General features: G+C 43.5%; 1 protein-coding gene across 1 annotated transcript; it reads left to right on the top strand.

Annotated features, from left to right (window-relative positions):
• The first annotated feature begins 2,480 nt into the window (after positions 1-2,480).
• Positions 2,481-10,305, top strand: LOC121469796 (uncharacterized). Its single transcript, XM_041715429.2, has 2 exons — positions 2,481-2,615; positions 8,533-10,305. The coding sequence occupies exon 2, from the start codon at positions 8,540-8,542 to the stop codon at positions 9,899-9,901; it is 1,362 nt and encodes a 453-aa protein (XP_041571363.2). The 5' UTR covers positions 2,481-2,615; positions 8,533-8,539; the 3' UTR covers positions 9,902-10,305.
• Positions 10,306-19,904: the final 9,599 nt, after the last annotated feature.

Raw genomic sequence — 19,904 nt, 5'->3', positions numbered from 1 at the left:
CTTCGGTATTTTTGCACCATGCTTACAAGCTCTAAAGAGTTGGGTGCTAAAGTAAAACTATAAAACTGGGATACTAAGACTAAATCTCCTGTCTGCAAAGGTCTTTTCAGCCATTTCCTGGCATTATTCAACTCCTTATGACCAAAATTTTGTTTAGTTTATGTGACTGTTGGTCTGTCATTTCAGTGACATGTCTTGCAGCTTTGTATGGTCATTTGCAGAAAGTAGTTTAAAGTAGAAGTCTGGGCCTGAGGCACTGAAACATGTTTGTACATGCATGTGCTGCAAATCACCAGATCACAGGCACAGTACCATCCAAAAATATAGCAGCAAGATTCACCAGATTTCAATTCTTACTTATCTAAGTAAATTAAAATTCAAACCTAAACTGTGGCACAAAAGAGAACTTTACCAGTCAAATATCTCAAGAAGTTGGAAAATCTTTGATTCTTCTCTCATATTAAAAAAAAAAAAAATTAAAATAAAAGATTGTATCAAATAACTCCTTTGAGTGAAAAGTATTGTCACATGGTGAAGGAAGACACTACCCTGATAAGACTGAAAATTTTCAGTTTCTCTGAAATCTTTCTGTCTTCAATTCTATATAGGAAGTATGTAATAAATTACATTGGTAACACACTCTAGGCATGAAAACAAGGAGGCTCAGAATTATATTGTATTTTTTTAAACAGTGCATTCTCTTTATATCTCAAAGTCAGGAGGTACTTCACCTGCACGTCAGGTGAGTCATTAACCACAGCTGCATTTGTAGAAGCTAAGACCACTGTCTTTATACAATCACATGCAGCATCCAGCCAAAGTACTTGATTCTGTCATTGTTGATTGTCATTTCCCTTCAAGAGCATTACTGAGACCCCAGTGGGAAATTTAAAAAATAATATATCCACTTAGCCACTTGGTGCTGACTTTGACGATCTCTGATTACGGCTGACTGCCAAGATTTGTTTCAGCAATGACTTCTGATTGCAGTATCTTGCCACAAGCTGCATCAAATGATCATGAAAAGGATTGGCCAGTTTATCAGGTACTGCTTGACTCTTGCTGATCTCAGTGTTAAAATCTCTGGGACAATGAGTGAAATCGAATTTTCTCCTATCCCATGTGGTAAGCATTAAAAAAATTATGACTAGAAAATATCATTACTTTTATCCAACAGTCAAGGGTGTCTGTTTGGTTCAGTATTAACTATAGATCACCTTTGTGCACCATGGACCTTTCAAATTACATTTGTGAACACTTAATTGCTTTCTTCTCCATGTTCCTAGCAGTTGCACTTTGTACCCTTTTAATACAGTGAATTATGCCTCTTGTCAAGAAGGCAACTGTTTGCAGGAGATAAAATGCAGAGCCACAAGCATTCAGGCTGCTGAACTTTTTGTGCATGAAATGCTTCTTTGTCCTATTTTTAGATATTTTTAATGTATTTTAAAGCAGGCCAGACAAACAAAAATGGAAACAATAAGTAAAACAAGAAAACAAAGAAAATCCTGAAACATTTCTGATGAATACAGCTGAAAAGTCTAGTGAGAGAAAATGCGATTCCAAAGAAAATTGAAGTCTGCATTTTAAAAAGCTACTTCTTTTCCTAGAGTGACTAGAAGTTATGTATTATAACATTTACAAGAAATGAGCTGTGGGCTCATTTTAGTCTATGAATAATCACTGTTTCTTGGAGTTTATTCCCTGGCAGTATGATGTACAAGAAACAAATTTTGTGGTTACTTTATCACTGGTATACTTGCGCACTTCTCTGAAGTAGTGAATAGTCTTTCAGTTAGTCAAGAAAATAAGCTTGGGGCTATGTGGGAGGGGGTGTGGCTAGTGACCTCCCTGCATTGCCATGGGAGGCCACCGATGTGTAGTTTTCCCGCCTCCCAAGTTGTCTGTCATCTGTTCTCCCTTCCCCCAGTTTATGTCAATCATTTTGTACTCCTTCCCTTCGTTCTGGAAAGTTCTAAGTTCTGTGTACCCCCATTGGTTCCTCCCTCGAAACCACTCCTTCCCTCTATCCCGGTTGGCTGTTGCCATGTCACTCTCCGTTGACTCCACCCTCATACCCTCACCCGGTTGGATGCTCTACCCTCGGACCCTCCTACCCTGATACAGTTATAGACCCTGCCCCGCCCTGGTTCGGGGCTCTCAGAGCTGGCTCGCCCTCTGAGTGGTTGCTTCCCTTCGCCCTCCTTCGCCTTCCCTCGATAAACCCTCGGAATAAAGCCGCCTGAGAGACTCCCGCCTCGTGGAAGATTCTCTTTATTACCACCATAGCGTGCCCGAAGTCCCCGACTCAGTCGGAGCGGACCGGCCACGCCACAACTGGCGCCCGAACACGCTGACCCCTGCACGGAGTCAAGCGGAGAGCGTCTCCTCGACAGCTTCGACTCCGTGAGCCGGCTGCTCGAGGAAATCAAGCGCCGTTCGGACGTGGTTCCACGGACGACGGTGCTTCGTTTTCCGAAGACCCCTCGCCTCGTGGGCTGCAGACACCCGGAGGAGCAGGAACAGCAGCTTCGCGGAAGCTCCCTCGCACTCCGGACCTGCAGCGCTTCCACCCCCCTTTGAGGCCATCTTCTTTTCGACGGGCGTCCTTTGTGGTGAGTTTTTCGTGCCCCGTCTGGCACCTGACCCCGTCTCTTTTCTTTTCTGTTTCTCCTTTGCCTCCTTGGGGAATTTTTTAGCCGTATTGACATAATGGGAAACCGTATGTCTCCGGCTCGGCGGGATTTTTATTCCCATGTTAAGTCCTCCCTCGTTCTGGGAAATATTTCTTTTAACAAAAGGGATTTAAAAGCCTTAATTAACTTAATTTTTGACCACCTTCCTGACACTGCGCAGGAAGATTTTAACTCGGTTCAGTTCTGGGGAAAAGTTGGGCGTTTATTATACGATTTACAAGTTAAGGGGAATTTTAAAGTGGGACGTTTCTTTCCTTTATTTCATTCTATTTTTACGTTATTTAAACAAAAACGGGAGAGTTGGGCCCCCAGTTTTCCTAACCCTCATTCCGTCCCCTCCACTCCTAACCCTTTTTCCCCTAAGGGTGGGTCGGGCAGCAGACCCTGCCAAAGTCCGGCACAGGGTTGCCACCGTCTCCCTGCTGCTCCCCGTCCCATCCTGTCCTCTTTTCGACCTGGGACTGGCCACCCCAGTTCGACCCTTTCCTCGTCCCAAAACCCTCAGACCCCTGTCCCCAGTTTAAAACCTTGCTGTTCAATTCCTAATCTGTGCCAGCATACATCACAAAATGGCGCCGGCCGCATGGCCGAGCTGGCATCAGAAGCGCCACAAAATGGCGTCCCAGCTCCTCCCTACTCCCCTCGGGTTCCCGCCATTTCCCCATTGACCCCGCCTCCGTCGAGTGCCGCCCCTGCGTCGGGTCCCGCCCCGTCTGATGCGTCGATGGTGTCATCGTCGGGACCCGCCCCTTCCGTCCCCTTGACCGCGCCCCTGGGTGGGCCCCCGGTGGGAGGGACCGGCCTACAGGAAGGCCACCCCCCTGTGGGTGGGAACTCCCTGCCGGAAGGCCCCGCCCCGGGAGGTGGGCCTAGTCCCGCCTCCCCCTCTCCAGCCACTTCCGGTTCCCACGCTACCGGAACCGGAAGTCGGCCTGGCCGGAAGCAGGCCATCTTGGCCTGCAGGGCTCCACACCACCGGAGCCCAACGGTCAGGGAGAGGTTCAAGGCCCTCACCCGTCCTGCCTCATCCTCCGAAGAGGATGAGGACAGGGACAGCCCCCGGCCCACACCTAGGTCGGGAGGCGGGTGGGCTAAGATACGGGCAGCGGCCATCGAGGACGGGGACTTAGACCTCGCCCGTGACCTTGGGCCTTTTGCGGCACCGGTGATAAGGGAGAGGGGAAAGCGGCCCCGGTGGGAGCAAGTGCCATACGCTGAGGTGAAGGAGCTGAGGAAAGCGGCAAAGGACTATGGCCGCGAGTCGCCATTCTTTAAAAATGTACTGGACCTTACTTTTTCCGGACGGACTCTGGTACAGCATGATATCAAGTACATTGCCAAATCCCTGTTGTCCCCCACGGAACTGCTGCTTTGGGAGGTTCAGTGGAAAAAGCTGCTGAAACCTCTCATTATAAAGCACAACCTAGCAGCGACCCTGGGCACGGGTGATGAGGTAATGGAAGCTGTTGCGGGAGATGGAGAGTTCGGCCAGCCAGAGGACCAAATCCAACTACCAATTGCGCTCCTCGATGACATCAGAGAGGCTGGCCGTGCCGCGCTACTGAAAATACCGGACGGCAGAACTCCCTCCCAAAGTTTTTCCACCATTCTCCAAGGACCGGACGAGTCATTTATCAAATTTGTCGACCGCCTCAGAGAGGCCATAGACAGGCAGATAGAGCACCCTGCGGCGAGGGAAGAGCTCCTCCGAAAGATGGCAGTGACCAACGCCTCTGCGGAGACCAAGAAGATCTTGAGGGCGTTACCGCAGGACCCCGAGCCCACCATCTCCCAGATGGTGGAGGCTTGCGTCAAAGCAACATCTACAGAGGTAACGGTCGCAATGGCAGTGAGTAAAGGGGTGGGGGAGGCAATGTTAAATATGAACACTGTGCGCTGCTTCGGGTGTGGCCAGATGGGTCACATACAAGCGAACTGTCCACACTGGCCCCCGGAGCAGTTCTACAACCCGTATATGCCTTCCCCAAGACCCCCACCCAGGAACTCTTTCCCGCCATACCAGCCGGCGGGAAACGGGCCGCGGAGCGCGAGGAGGGGCCGCGTGAGGACAACAAATGGCCCTTCTCAGCGCCCGAGCCTCCCTACTATCCGGGAGGACCAATGGCCCAGGGGACAGTTTCGGAGGATTGGCGGAGCACCGACGACGGACTTCGCCTCCTCCGAAGAACGGCCAACTTAGATCCTGGCCGCCGCCGGGTCCTCAAGAGCTCCATGACTGTCACCTTCCAGGATGAGGACCTGGTGAGAGTCCCCGCGGTGTTCCTGGAGCCCCCTCACTGCCAGGGCGAAGCGACCGTCCTCATTGTTGGAGACGCAAGGCACACACCCGACAGGATCTCCATCATCCCTGAAGTGGTGTGTGTCCCGCCGGGGTCCGAGGTAACGGTCTCGGTCACCTGCCATGAGCCCCCCTACACCTTGGGCAGAGGACTCCCTTTCGCCCTGCTCTATCTGCTGGACTCAAACGACCTCTCTGAACGGAACTCTGGACAGGACATTCATGTTTTTCTGACTCAAAATGTAACTAAAGAAAGACCTATAATTCGGACTGTGCTTTCTTTGCAGGGAAAGTCGGTGGCGATGGACCTAATGGCAGACACTGGGGCGGATGTCACCATCATTCCCAAGGCAAAGTGGCCCCGCGACTGGGAATTGGTGCCCCCTTGTGGCACAATCTCCGGAGTGGGCGGAGCTGTCAACTCCATGCGTAGCCGACGCTTGGTAAGTGTGGAGGGTCCAGAGGGACAAATAGCCACAATTCGACCGTTTGTGGTATCTTCCAACATCATGCTATTAGGCAGGGACGTATTGTCCCAGTGGGGTGCCCGCCTTGACATCCCTAGCCCTGCGTGGGATTTTTAGTGTGGGCCACTGCGGAGCGCACCTCCCCACCGTTGAATTGGAAGACCGATGTTCCGGTGTGGGTGGATCAGTGGCCCCTTGTGGAGGAAAAATTAAATGCGCTCAACGAACTTGTAGAAGAGCAGGTGCGCCTTGGGCATTTAATACCCTCCACCAGCCCTTGGAACACCCCTGTCTTTGTAATTAAAAAACCAGGCAAAGACAAGTGGCGCCTGCTCCAGGACCTCCGCAGGGTAAATGATGTCATTGAAGACATGGGCCCCCTCCAGCCTGGGCTTCCCTCACCCTCCATGCTTCCCCGGGATTGGCAGCTCGCAGTCATTGACATCAAGGACTGCTTTTTTAACATCCCCCTGTATCCTGGAGATGCCCCCAGGTTCGCCTTTTCCGTTCCATCAATTAATCGGGCGGAACCTTATAAAAGGTATCAATGGACCACCTTGCCCCAGGGAATGAAAAATTCTCCAGTGCTCTGCCAAACCTTTGTAGCACAGGTTCTTTCGCCAATCCGCCGACTTTTCCCTGAAGCCATCATATTACATTATATGGACGACGTTCTTGTCTGCGCGGAGACGACCACCTATCTCCGCGCAGCACTTAATAAGACAATAAAAGCCATCAAGGATGCGGGTTTCCAGATTGCGGAGGAGAAGATCCAGCTCTCCGCCCCATGGAAGTATTTGGGCATCACCATCACGGGAAGGACCGTCGCGCCCCAGTCTGTGACCATCAAAGACGACCCACGGACCCTGCGGGATCTGCAGCAGATCTGCGGCACCATCACGTGGATCCGACCTCTCCTGGGACTCACCACGGAGGAACTGTCGCCCCTCTTCGAACTCCTGCGAGGAGACGGTGACCTGGCTTCTCCACGCGAGCTGACACCTGCCGCGAAGGGAGCCCTGGAGAGAGTTGCGGAGGCCATCAGATCCCGCCAGGCGCACCGTGTGGACCGGGTCCTTCCCGTTACCCTTGCTATCTTGGGTAAGTGCCCAAACTTCCATGGGTTGCTGTTTCAGTGGGATGCTGGGCGTAAGGACCCACTCCTTATCATCGAGTGGCTGTTCCTTCCGCACCAGCCCCCAAAGACCATCTCAACACCCGCTGAATTGATGGCCAAACTCATCATTAAAGGCAGACAACGCCTCCGGACCCTCGCAGGGTGCGATCCGGCGTGCATTTATGTCCCCTTAAATCTGGAGCAATTAGAGTCCCTTCTACAAACAAACGAAAATTTACAAATTTCCTTAGACAGCTACCCCGGCCAAATCTCCATACATTATCCTAAACATAAACTGTTTAAGGATACCTTCTATTTGGCCCCAAAATCCTACAAAAGCAAAACACCGATTAAAGATGCTCTCACAGTGTTCACTGATGGGTCAGGAAAATCCCACAAATCAGTGATCACTTGGAAGGACCCGGAGAGTCAGAAGTGGGAGTCTGACATCCAAATCGTTGAGGGTTCCCCCCAGATCGCAGAATGTGCTGCGGTCGTGAGAGCATTCAAAAAATTCCAACAGCCTTTCAATCTAGTTACTGATTCGGCGTATGTGGCCGGGATAGCAGAGCGGGCAGAACATGCCATGCTCAAAGAAATTCAAAACAAAAAACTGTTCGGGTTGCTCACGGAATTAATTTGGCTGATCTCCCACCGCGAGCAACCCTATCACATAATGCACGTCCGGGCGCACACAGACCTGCCAGGAGCCATCGCTGAGGGTAACCGGAGGGCGGACCATTTAGCAGCGGTTATCGCCACCACCTCTTCTTCTGTACATGCAATTACCAATACCGTCCCAGACATCTTTGCACAGGCAAGGCTCAGTCATGCGTTTTTCCACCAGAACGCTCCTGCCCTTGCCAGGCAATTCAAAATCTCGAAAGAACAGGCCAAGGCCATCCTCGCCACTTGCCCCAGCTGTCAGTCCCTCGCCCTTCCACCAGTGGCGTCAGGGGTTAATCCCCGGGGACTGGGAGCTTTGGAGCTGTGGCAGATGGATGTGACACACTACAATGCTTTTGGCCGTCTCAAATACATACATGTGTCAGTTGACACATTTTCAGGTGCCATCTTCGCCTCTCTCCATACTGGAGAGAAGACGAAAGATGCGAAAAAACACTTATTTATGGCGTTTGCGACACTGGGAGTCCCGAAGGCAATTAAGACCGACAACGGCCCGGGACTCACCTCAAAACAATTTGAACTGTTTCTGCAGCAATGGGGTATCAAACATACCACCGGAATTCCTCACAATCCCACAGGGCAGGCCATAGTGGAGCGCTCCCACAAAGAACTCAAAAGATTGCTCGATCAGCAACATGACGCGGCGTTGTCTATGACTCCGGTCGAGCGCCTTTGCAAAGCACTTTATGTACTGAATTTCTTAAATTGCACCGACCGTGAGCCAGACCCGCCCGTCATCAGGCACTTTACGAACTCTACGCGAGCACTTTTAAAGGAGCGCCCACCGGTCCTTGTCCGGGACCCGGAATCCCGAGCCATCACAGGGCCCTTTCCCTTAATAACCTGGGGGAGAGGGTATGCCTGTGTTTCAACAGCTCATGGCCCCAAGTGGATTCCGGGGAAATACGTGAAGCCATTCCTAGAAGATGCCCCAGCTGCAGAACCACCGTCGCCACCGAACCCACAGGCTGCGTCTCCCACGACACCGGACGACGCAGTCGCGTGGAGAAGAAGAAAGAAGAAGAGGACCGGGAGCCGTCCCAACTTGGTGTCCCGAGTCCTCATCACCAGACTGTACCACCCACCGGACTCGACATTTCAAAATACCCCTTCCCCTCCAGTTACCTTTCCCTTACCCCCTTACCTTACCCGCCTTCCCTATACCCCTGTGCCCTAAATTATTTCCTTTTTAACCCGAAAGGGGGAGCTGGGAGGGGAGGGAACCAAACCTTTTCTGTTATTTACGTTTGTCCCTTGTGTTAATAGAATAAGGATGGCTGCCCACAAGTCACCAATCCGGGAGAAACATCAGGAATCGCCCCACTGCACCCAGCTGGCCGTCGCCGTGGCCTTTGTCATCCTGTGGCTACAAGCGGCGGACGGCTGGATTGTCCAGCAGCCGAAAGAGAACGTGTGGGTCACGCTCGCCAAGTCCTTGCAGCAGGACAATCTATGTTTGGCCATGGGCAGTGTGGACAACCCCTTATCCACATGCCTGGTGGGGGTTCCCCTGGTTGCCGACGATTGGCCAGTTTTCAACTCCGACCTACTCCGAACCACGGGTAAGAGACCCAACCCGGTCGACACTTGGGACGAGTGGACCAAAATTCTGTCTAATAGTAAGGAGGAACCCCAAGAATTGGACCTGCTGGGGTCCTCTCACGCAGAATACTGCATCAAATTTTATTATAGGAGGCCAAGTCAGAATTGGCATGGACTTGACTTGGCCAAGAATACATACAGAAAGGATGTAACACCTCTGAGCAAAAAATACAACAGTCAAACCTGGTGCAATTACACCAGCCAGGTGGTTTCGGTTTCTTCCACACGTCCTAAGGTGTTGCCCAAGGGGATGTTTCTTATCTGTGGAGACAGAGTATGGTCAGGCATCCCATCTCGGCTCCAGGGAGGACCATGTAGCCTTGGCAAGCTTGCGACTCTAACTCCAAATAAAACCCAGATTTTAGAATGGAGGAAGGAAAAACAATTGGCCCGCAAAAAACGTTCATACGACCAATTTGATTCAAATTGTGATTCACAGTTGTATAATTGGGGCAAGACAAAGAGAATCGCTGCGTCCATATTCCTTCCATGGTACGCAGCAGCAAAAGCCCTTGGTGAGCTTTCTCACCTGGAGTGTTGGGTAAACAAGAATGCCAACGCTACGTCGGCCGCCCTTTCAGACCTCTTGGCGGACGAACAGACCACCAGGCACGCAACCCTACAAAATCGGGCTGCTATAGACTTCTTACTTTTAGCCCATGGCCACAGCTGCGAGGACTTTGACGGGTTGTGCTGCTTCAATCTGTCATCAAGAAGCAAATCCATTCAGGCCCACATCCAACAGATAAAAGAGCAAGTAAAGGACTTAAAGACTGAGAATCCATCGGCTGCTGACCCAATAGACAAGACATTCTCGCAGTGGGGCATCCCCGGATGGGCAGCCCCCATCGTGAAAGGACTTATCTGGATTTTAGTTATTATTTTCCTTATTTTCGTTGCCTTAGCCATTTTTAAACAATATTTAGTTAAGACTTTCGGTTCCGCTTATTTAGTTAATAAAGACGGGGGAGATGTGGGAGGGGGTGTGGCTAGTGACCTCCCTGCATTGCCATGGGAGGCCACCGATGTGTAGTTTTCCCGCCTCCCAAGTTGTCTGTCATCTGTTCTCCCTTCCCCCAGTTTATGTCAATCATTTTGTACTCCTTCCCTTCGTTCTGGAAAGTTCTAAGTTCTGTGTACCCCCATTGGTTCCTCCCTCGAAACCACTCCTTCCCTCTATCCCGGTTGGCTGTTGCCATGTCACTCTCCGTTGACTCCACCCTCATACCCTCACCCGGTTGGATGCTCTACCCTCGGACCCTCCTACCCTGATACAGTTATAGACCCTGCCCCGCCCTGGTTCGGGGCTCTCAGAGCTGGCTCGCCCTCTGAGTGGTTGCTTCCCTTCGCCCTCCTTCGCCTTCCCTCGATAAACCCTCGGAATAAAGCCGCCTGAGAGACTCCCGCCTCGTGGAAGATTCTCTTTATTACCACCATAGCGTGCCCGAAGTCCCCGACTCAGTCGGAGCGGACCGGCCACGCCACAGGGCTAAAGAGTGAAACATATATTTTTAGGCACAAAAATTTTGGTTGTGTGCAGTAATCTTTAGATTTAGTTGTGAAATTAGGCTGTGGGGCTGTTAACGTTCATTTATTGGATTGGGAAAATCCATATATTGCATCTCTGTCATTAATTACAGCACTTTAAAAATGACAAAAAATCAGATCCTTAGAGACTTTAAATCATATAAGATATTTATCATTTTTTATATGGAATGAATGCACTTATACCCTGTCTTCTCCAGTGAGGGAGGTGGGGTGAAGGGGAAAGGAGGCTTGTAATAATTTCCTACTGTGTTCATTTAACTTTATGATGGTTCCTCTCAGGAGACCATAATGAAAAGATAAGAGACTAATGATCCATAAATTTAACAGAACCCAGATTGAACAATCTTTCAGTCTGACAAAATTAATTAACATTAAGACACATTTTCTTGAGATGAGTATGTATATATGTCTATGTGAAATCAAGCCCCAAGGTAAGAACAGTTCTTAACTTCTCGAAAAGTTTGCTTTTAGACTGCCACTTAAACTTTCCAAATCTGGCTCCTTTCTGCTTTCAAAATGTAAATTTGCTGTTTTCAGTTTTATTCTTGCTTTATTTTCAAAAATGATGCTGTCACTGCTCTTACTTCATATTTTATTTGGATATACTCTCACAACTACTTATTTAAGTGACAAAACTAAGGATTTTTTAATGATTCCTTTTATTCTGATTATATCTCTAGTATCACACGTAACAACAAAACCAAGGTCTTGTATTTGCTTGTGATAAACCTGAACCAATATGTAGCAAACAAAGAGTGTATATCAAGTCCCATCCCAGTACTGACAGCTTAAATTCTTGTATGGAGCTTTGAAGACAAGTGGAATGGCCTTATCACCTACTCTCTCAATGGCTCTGTCATTTCATTGTGTGGACACCCTCACTGGTGAGTATGAGAGTATGTTCACAATTAAGTTCTCTCTAAAATGATTTTCAAAGGAGGTTGAATTTCCCTCATTCCTGGTAGTGAGTTGAAAGGGCAGACCAGTTGAATGCTTGAGTTACACCATTAAGACTGATCTTGACAAGGTCTGCTCACAAATAGAGGCTCACCCTATCTTATTATGATACTTGCATCTGCATAAAATCAGTGTAACTGAGGAATTTAGGAACATTTGCTAAGATTGCATCAATGCCTGTGTGCAATAACACAATTTGTGCTCGTACTGTAAGTGATCATACCCTGTATTATCTTTTATTTAGGATGAATTCTTGGGGACTGAGGTTTAGGTTTAGGCTTATACAAACTGAACTGTCTTGTCTCATTCACAGATGGCTCGTTCATACTTGCCTAGCTATATTCATGCTCTTTTATATGCCTGTGCATGCTGAAGTCAGATTTCTAGTGGCAATACAGATCTGCATTCTTTTCTACTTGTGATTTAGGTGGGGTTTGTTTACATATTTTTCTCCACGGCAGTAAAGCTAATAAGACTGTAAATGTGTTATACAGATGACAGACACAAATTTCACAGACAGGAATTTTGGTTAACAGACTTAATAATTCTAACTTCATCAATCAATAAGAGTTAATAAGTTGCACAGTCTGGTTATTTTTCTGCCTTTTTGTTTTCTTTTTCCTCTACCTACTGTGCTGCATGACAGAAAGCACATGAAATTCTGATTCTGTCCTTGCTTTCAAGCTTTTTTCTGCTTTGTTTCTAAGGAGTAGTTTCAGAAAGAAGCAGTTAATTTTGCTGTGTAAATTCATAGTGTCTTATCAACATTTTGCTTATTCTCTCATCACTTTTCAATATGACAGCATTCCATATACATGCTGGAAGCAGTGCTCTTCATAATCATTCCCTCTTCAGTAAAAGTCATTAAGTCTACATTGTCAAATCTTACCTTGATTACAAATGTACACATTTTCCATACTGCTAATATAAAATAAATGTCATGTATTTATATTTGCAGCTCTAGCAAAGTGGTTGATATTAAGGAACCATTAAGGAAACCTGAATCCCAGATCATTATTCATTCAACAGTCAAAAAAAGGCATCTGTGCATTAGATGCTATTAGCACATGCAGAATACCAGATATAATGAACCCATTAAATCAGACTTGATTAATAGTTTATAAAGACTGAACTTATGTTATTTTTGGAAATACAGTTTATATTATACATCTGCATTAGTTTTTGGAAATACTGTTTCAGTGAAGAACAGCCTGAAGCTCTTTCCTTGGCAAGTATATAGTGTTCCATCTATTCTGATCCACTTCCACCTAGATCAGGGAGGTAGAAGGTCATTATGTGGAGAAGATTGGATTTCTCCAAGCTTGCATGCACAGAAATATGCTTTTATTACGTGTCACCACATTAACTGTTCTATGTACTTAAAACTTGCTCAAAGATTCAGCAAAAGTTTCTACTTTATTTGTCAAAAAACAATGTTATTGTGTTTATAGTTTTAGGTGTGCTGTATTAATTAAATCAAGTTAAATGCAGACATGTTCTGTGCCACTTACAGCATTGAAATGAAAGAACTTAATTTCAAATAGACTTAGTCCAGTGGGTATTTTCTTTTGCTACTTGTACTGCAACAGCTGAGACAATGTCTGTGTCAGGATACTGAATTTTCCCATGTTTCCACAGGATTCCCTATCATGAGCTCTTGCTTATGACAAGTGGCTAAATTTCCAGGGCTCCCAAAAATGACCGGAAAACATCCCTTTTATTTTCTGGGCTAAAATTTGGTTTACTTTTACTGACCTAGCGATTTGCTTGGTGGCCTTCCAACACACCTTGGTTCAGATGAGTTGCATAGAAAATGTAAAGGCTTGGTACCCATTTTAGCTCTGGCAGACTTGACCATTGCTGCATCCTCCTTTGCTCTAGCTACAGTTTTGCTTAGTTCTGGTTCTGTGTTACATGAGGAGTGTGCAATGCTTTAAGTTCTCTCCAGAGCATGGTAAGACCTTTATCAAGTAATGCTTCATTTTATGGATTGATATGAAGGATTAACACTATCAAAGACCTAATCTCGTCTAATAACAATGGGGAACATTTTTTTCCCTAGCAGGAGAAGGAATCGTAATTCCTGCACTTGGGAAATTATAGGTAATCTATACTCTGTTCCTTCAAAGGAGATCTTGATCTTTATCTTCAAGATTAATCCACATACAAAGATTATCTCTTTTGTCATTTTAGAGGACCTGAAACCTCAAATATCTAAAGAAGTTTCTCAGTTTTTTTTTGTTAAATTCAAGTTTCCTGTCCAAATGTTATACAATAACATTTTGAAAAGGCTTTTTCTTGTTTAGCTGTCTACTTCAGCTTTTTAGTGTTCTGAAAGAAGTTGCTGTTAAGAACTGATGTAAATTTAAACAAAGATGCCGTTCATAAAAACAGTGGATGGACTCTGTCATCAAGGGGAAGGATTAACTGTTTCAGCATGCAACACACCCCTGACTGTTTTAAGCACAAGCCCTTCAGGAGAACTCTTATTTTTGCTTACTGAACCACAAAATTGAAGTACCATGGAAGAAATCCAGACATGCAACAATGCCAAAATATGTATGGCACTATACTGAAAGGCTTCAAAATTACTATATTTACACAAGGGTATTACTGACAGAATAAATGAAAATTTTATGGTCTAAGAAAAGAAACACAATTTTAGTTAACTAGCATTTTTCTACTGCTCTAAAGCTTTTATTGGGAGCAGAGGGAATTTGTACTCAGTGAAGTAGATCAGTGAAATGATAATTTGTCTTTGAATGGAGTACTTTTATCCCATTAATTTCAGCCATTATGGTGTGAGATAAGATGTAAGCCAGTGACTAATGGAAAATTAAGGTCCCAAAAAAAAGCCAAAGAAACAAAAGAGTACCTTATGCAGTATTATACAAAGCACATGCTAAAATTAATTTTTACCCAATCTTTTATTGTAGCCACTTTAACCTCAATTTTTTATGCACTTAATCACGCCTGCTTCTGCTACATTTAAATATATTCAGTTTACTCATCAGATCTCCTTTTGAGGATATTTGATTAAAATCCTTTCTTGTTCCAGTTAAGAGAAAAAGGGCATTGCAATGGAGATATGCTTTAGGTGAATGTATGGCATTGAAAAATTTTCTTCCTTTCCTATACTTCGAAATAAAGAATTTAGCATATTATAGAGAAACATACTTTAGATTTTGTTATTTTCAAAATTAATCTAGCATTGTATGTTGAGTATTACTGACAATAATCCTTTTAGAAAAAGTGTAATCACTGATGTTTTGAAAGTACATTTCAGGGTAACAAGAAAAGAAGATAGGATCATAGACATATGTTGTCAGAAGGAATCTCCAGAGCTCAAGACATTTAATTCCATCTATTGCACTGAAGCTGTTTCATGTAAAACTACCATATGTTTGTCTAATCTGTTCTGGAAAACCGTGAAGAATTGTTCATCACATCCTTGGGTAGCCTGGTGAAGTGCTTCATTACTCTTCATTAGAATGCTTTTACTGCTCCAGACCTGAAGCCTTTGTTGAATTCTACTTGTCCTTCTCTTAATGTGTATGAAGAACAAACCATCTTCCTTTTTTTCTAACTGCTTTTAAGATAATGTTTTCTACCAGCCAGACCATTCTTTTTTGGACAGAACATATCCCCTAATTTTCTCCTGAGTCACGCTTTATAAAACCCTTTGCATGTTCACATTTTCTTCAATTTTCCCTGCTGGAATCTGCAGTTTGCCAGCATCATTCTTAAGACATCCAAAATGAGTCTGAATCCTTCAGGGACTCTATTCTTCCAGTAAACAGGGCAAAAAAAGCTACCTCTCTTGTTCTGTGTAGGACCTCCTAGGACACATCCTGAAGTGAGACTTGTCTTTACAACAGCAGTCCCTTATGAATTTATAGTGTACCTCTGATCTTTGTAGGCCCTTAATGTATTTTCTGCCTGATAGATTTTTCACCACTGGGAATGATGCATTCAGCTGAGCTGTGGCTATTATCCTCCTTGAGTACTTTCTGCTTGGTTTTTGAATTCATCTTGTTGAACAGTCTTGTTGAGACTGTCCAGCTAAAATTTCCCAGTAGCTATGCTTTGAAAAAGCAAGAGCTATCCTTTACTAATCCTTTGAAGATTGCAAGTAAATCTTCTCATCTGAAAAGGTGAACAAATTCAGTCTAAGCTTTTAGAAGTGCAGCCTGGGATGTCCACCCTTAATGCCACAATTCCACCCACAGATTGTCTTTTGTTTGCTTCTTTCTGTAGTCTGGCAGATCAAAATTCTTCATAAGGACCCTACAGGTTCTGCTGTAGTGGAAACATGGAGAAAAAGAAAGTACTTTAAAATAAAATAGCTTTCCCAGTTCTATGTTTTTCAAGTTCTATCAGGTTTATTTTCTACTGTCACCCAGAAAATTTATTAATAAGGAGTGAGCATTATTCATGGATGCTCTGGGCAGAATTTCCATCTGCTCACCAGATCTTCCAACTGATATTGTTAGCTAAAATATATCATAACATCACCAACCCCCTCATGTTACAAGAGGATTGGATTTAAGGTTCCTTGGGTAGTTTCCATATTTACTGGTAGAAAACTCAAGGCAGAACTGAGAACTGGGCGATACATGGCTGTACAAGTCAGCCATTTCCAAACAGGCAAATGCACCTTGCTTGCATGCACACAGAAGGCAAAACAAAACTAAGAGGGTTTCTTGCCCTCTACTCAGTCATTCACTCCTTTTTCCTCTGCTAGAGTTGCTTGTTGCTCCACCTTTGCAGACTGACAATCTCACAGGGTGTGTTTGCACCTTCTGACAGAGAGGGCATAAACTTCTCATAGAGACTGCAGCTTAAGCAGAAGTTGGAAAACTATTTTAAGTTGGTAATAAAAAGATAAATGCATTATCACTTGCTAAAATGATAATCAGGAAACATTAAGCACTAAAGCTTATTATCACAAAAGCCAAGTCTAATCAGCTTTTAAATCAGCTTTTAAATGTATAATTAAATTTATGTTTCAGTAATTTTCTAAATCTGGACTATGTTTTAGTTGGGAAACCCTTTGAGACTGCCAAGCTAAAAAGATATGTTAGGGACCCAGAGCTGATGTGGAAACAGTACTGCTGTAAGGAACACAGAACCTACAGAAGGTCTACACAGATTTAGAGAATTTGTAGAGGGAAATACAGAGCAAGGTTTTCAACAAAAATGCACATGCAGCTGCAGTCTGACTCATGTCACTGTATGCCAAGCCATAGAATAGGTTTTATAAGTAAAACCATTTGTGTGCACGATCAATGTTAAATGAATTATTTACTTCTTCTGAAGAAATAACAGAATGATAATGGAATCATTGACACAGTCTTGGGAAAGGCTTTTTTTTTTTTTCTTCTCATTTTCTTCAGTAGCTTGTAAATATCTTCAAGACGTATAATTTACAGAAAAACAATTGAAAGGACACTAAAGAAGAAAGGAGCAAGAATTGTTCTCATCACAGAAGTAAAAACAATGTTGTGGTGTAACTACTACAAAGAGTTATAATATAAAGCCCAATTCAGAAATATGGGGTTTTTTTTAGGTTTGTTTTTTTTTGTTTTCCTTTTTTTTTTGCAAATGAGTACAATAGCCTTTGAAATGCTTTACACTGAGTTTCAAAGAACTTTACAAATTATCCTGCTATTAGGTTAATTCTTGTATTCATTATTAATTGACTGGGAATTAAAACCCTCAGGAAAAAAAAAAAGTAAGAGGACAGAATCAAAGAGAAGACATTATACTGCAGAATCTTCTGGTGTAAAGCAGAAATTAGTGTAAATTATTTTTTGTGGTAGTAGCATGTATGGTTTACAGTAAAAAAAAACGTGGAGCTTGTAGGCTGTTTATTCTACCACATAGAGCTCAGTCTATTTTATTCAGGCTCTCTGATATGGATCAGTTTTTCTAATTCCTCTCAGGTTTTGATCCTCACAAACAGATGAGGGGAGTAGAGGTGGTATAGGAGGTCATTATTGTGTAAAGATATTAGGTGTCCCTTTTTTGTAGATGTATCCACTAAAAATATTTTAAATCTTTCAGTCCATTTTATTATTTTCTTTTTTCCTTTTCTTTTTTTTCCACACTGTCCGTGAGCTGTAAACTGGAAATATGAAACTTTTCCTAAATTCTCAGTTTGAGAGCCTTGGCTCACCTCTTCTTATTCCTGGTTGTGTGTATGAGGTTGTGGAAGTGTCAAAATACAGTACTTGTTCTTAAACCAGTCCCAGAGAAGAACCCCAAGAGAAGAAAGAAGAAGAAGAAGAAAAAAACGCACTGAAAATGTGACCTGGGTGATTCTCAGTACCACCCAGGGAGCAACAGTAGTTCCTTTGGCACTATGGAGAAGGAGAGCAGTCTGATCCATGGAAAAGGTCATTACAGATCCAGCTACCACAATGCCTTCCAGTACATCCAACTTCTATCTCCCTGCTGCTGACAAGTCAGAAAGGTTTACATGGGAACTTCTTGTGTGTCACCTTGTATATCCTCCCTTCTTTTCAGGACTTGCTTTCCATTTATTTCTCTTATCTGATGAAACAGGTGGGTACAATTACCTACAAGCAAAACAAAATTAATGATGAATAGCTGTTAAGGAAAAAAAAAAAAAGAATAGTAAAATATAAAGAAAAAAACCTACCCTCCAAATCCTATACTGAAACAAATTTTCTTATTGTGTTACTATAATTGCTGGTTAGCTGACCTCTTAAAATTAAGAAATATGTTCCATGTCTTAAAAAACATTTGTAATAAATGTAATAGAGTTGTAAATGTGTGAGTACATTGTTAAAATGGATTATGCAATATTTAATATTTTTCAAAAAATGAGGAAGAGAGACATATATAAGCATTTTGCTTATATGCTTCATGTTTTCTTAAAAAAAGAAAGACAACTCAAAAATTAAAGAAACTTCTTCTTCTCCAAAAATGATGTTATGACTACATGATTGGAATATAAATTTATACTATGCAAATAAAAGATGTAGTGGATAGCGATGTCGAGCTAGGGTTTATACAATAAAAATCAGATATAGCTATATTTTTTAAATTCTATTTAATTCTTACTGATAGTAATGTGGTCATCTTTTATGGATTGAAACTCCTTTACTTACTGCAATTTCCTTTCCCTTTTATGCCAATTAACTTTTAAATATAACAGAAAAGTTAAAAGATGGCAATGTGCCAATCATAAAAATACATACTTGGAAAATAAAAATAATGCTTAAATAGTGACTGTCAGCAGCATCCTGGGGATGCTTTAGGGTAAGTGTTGTTTGCAGGTTGGAGCTGGTGATCTACCTACTCTATTCAGCTCCAGTGAGACATATCTGGTGTGCTGGGTCAAGCTTTGGGTGCCTCAGGATATGTAAGATGTAGACTTACTGGACTGAGTCCAGTGATGGGCCATAAAGTTAATTAAGGAATAGAATGATTTTTTACATAAGGAGGTACCAAGGAAGCTCGGCTTCCTCAGCCAAGAAGTGGCTTGTGGGGGATCTGAGTATTGTGCATAAATACTTTTTTATGCAAACCAGTTGTTCTGTCTAGCTCACAATAGCATTCATACAAATATTCTGTCAGCATCTTAGTAGTCATATGTTCTACTTCATTATCTTTTATTTTTAAAATGTTCTAGTGCAAAAAAATTGGAATTAAGTAGGATTCTAAAATGTATCTGGTCTGGATGGATCAGCAATCACAGAAGTCCTCTCCAGAAACTCAAGGAACTCAGGCCAAGTCTTTCTGTGTGTTGCATACTACCCCGAGAGCAGCTGGATGATCTGGTTCTTATTCCAATCTTAAGCTATGCAAAATTTTTCTTCTGGTTTTGGATCATCTGTTTGTTTTTTATTTTTTGGTTTTGCTATTTTAAATATATTAATAATATTTCTTTGTCTTCCTGGGAGAATGGTTATTGCTTTGTTTGTTTAGGTATTGTTATTTTACTTTGTTTTAGCTAGCTGTTGCCTTTGGAATACGAATTTGGAACACAGAGGAAATAAGTTTAACTTCAGTGTGGCAAAGATATTTAGATGTAGCTTTCTGTAGTCCTCACAGGAATAGTCTGATATCCAGTTCTTCATCTAGCAAGGAGCAAATAGGCAGTTGTGTGCAGATGCTTTAGACACAAATATTCCACTAGAAAAAAATAGAATGCTAATATCCATTATACCTTTTTTAGCATATGTCTACCTTTTGACCTTATCTTTTAAAAATATTTTCTTTAAGCTCTTCTATGTCATTTTGAATGTCTCTGTTTTATGTGGTATAAAGGTATAGTGGCTTTCAAAAGATATAGAATTAAGGTATACAGTCAAGTCAGAGGTCAGAACTCTCATATAGCAAAGGATTAAGTAATTACTTTATTTATGAAAGCTAGCACATCAAGCTGACATCAGGCACTTTAAAACAGGACCTTATTTCATTATGCTGTGTTGTGCTTACTTATTTTATGCTAGAACTGTTGGACCCCTTAATTTAGCTGACATAATGCACATAAATACTGA

Source organism: Taeniopygia guttata, chromosome 3 (genome assembly GCF_048771995.1).
Source record: "Taeniopygia guttata chromosome 3, bTaeGut7.mat, whole genome shotgun sequence".
Classification (NCBI taxonomy): domain Eukaryota; kingdom Metazoa; phylum Chordata; class Aves; order Passeriformes; family Estrildidae; genus Taeniopygia; species Taeniopygia guttata.
This window is presented reverse-complemented; position numbering and strand designations above follow the sequence as displayed.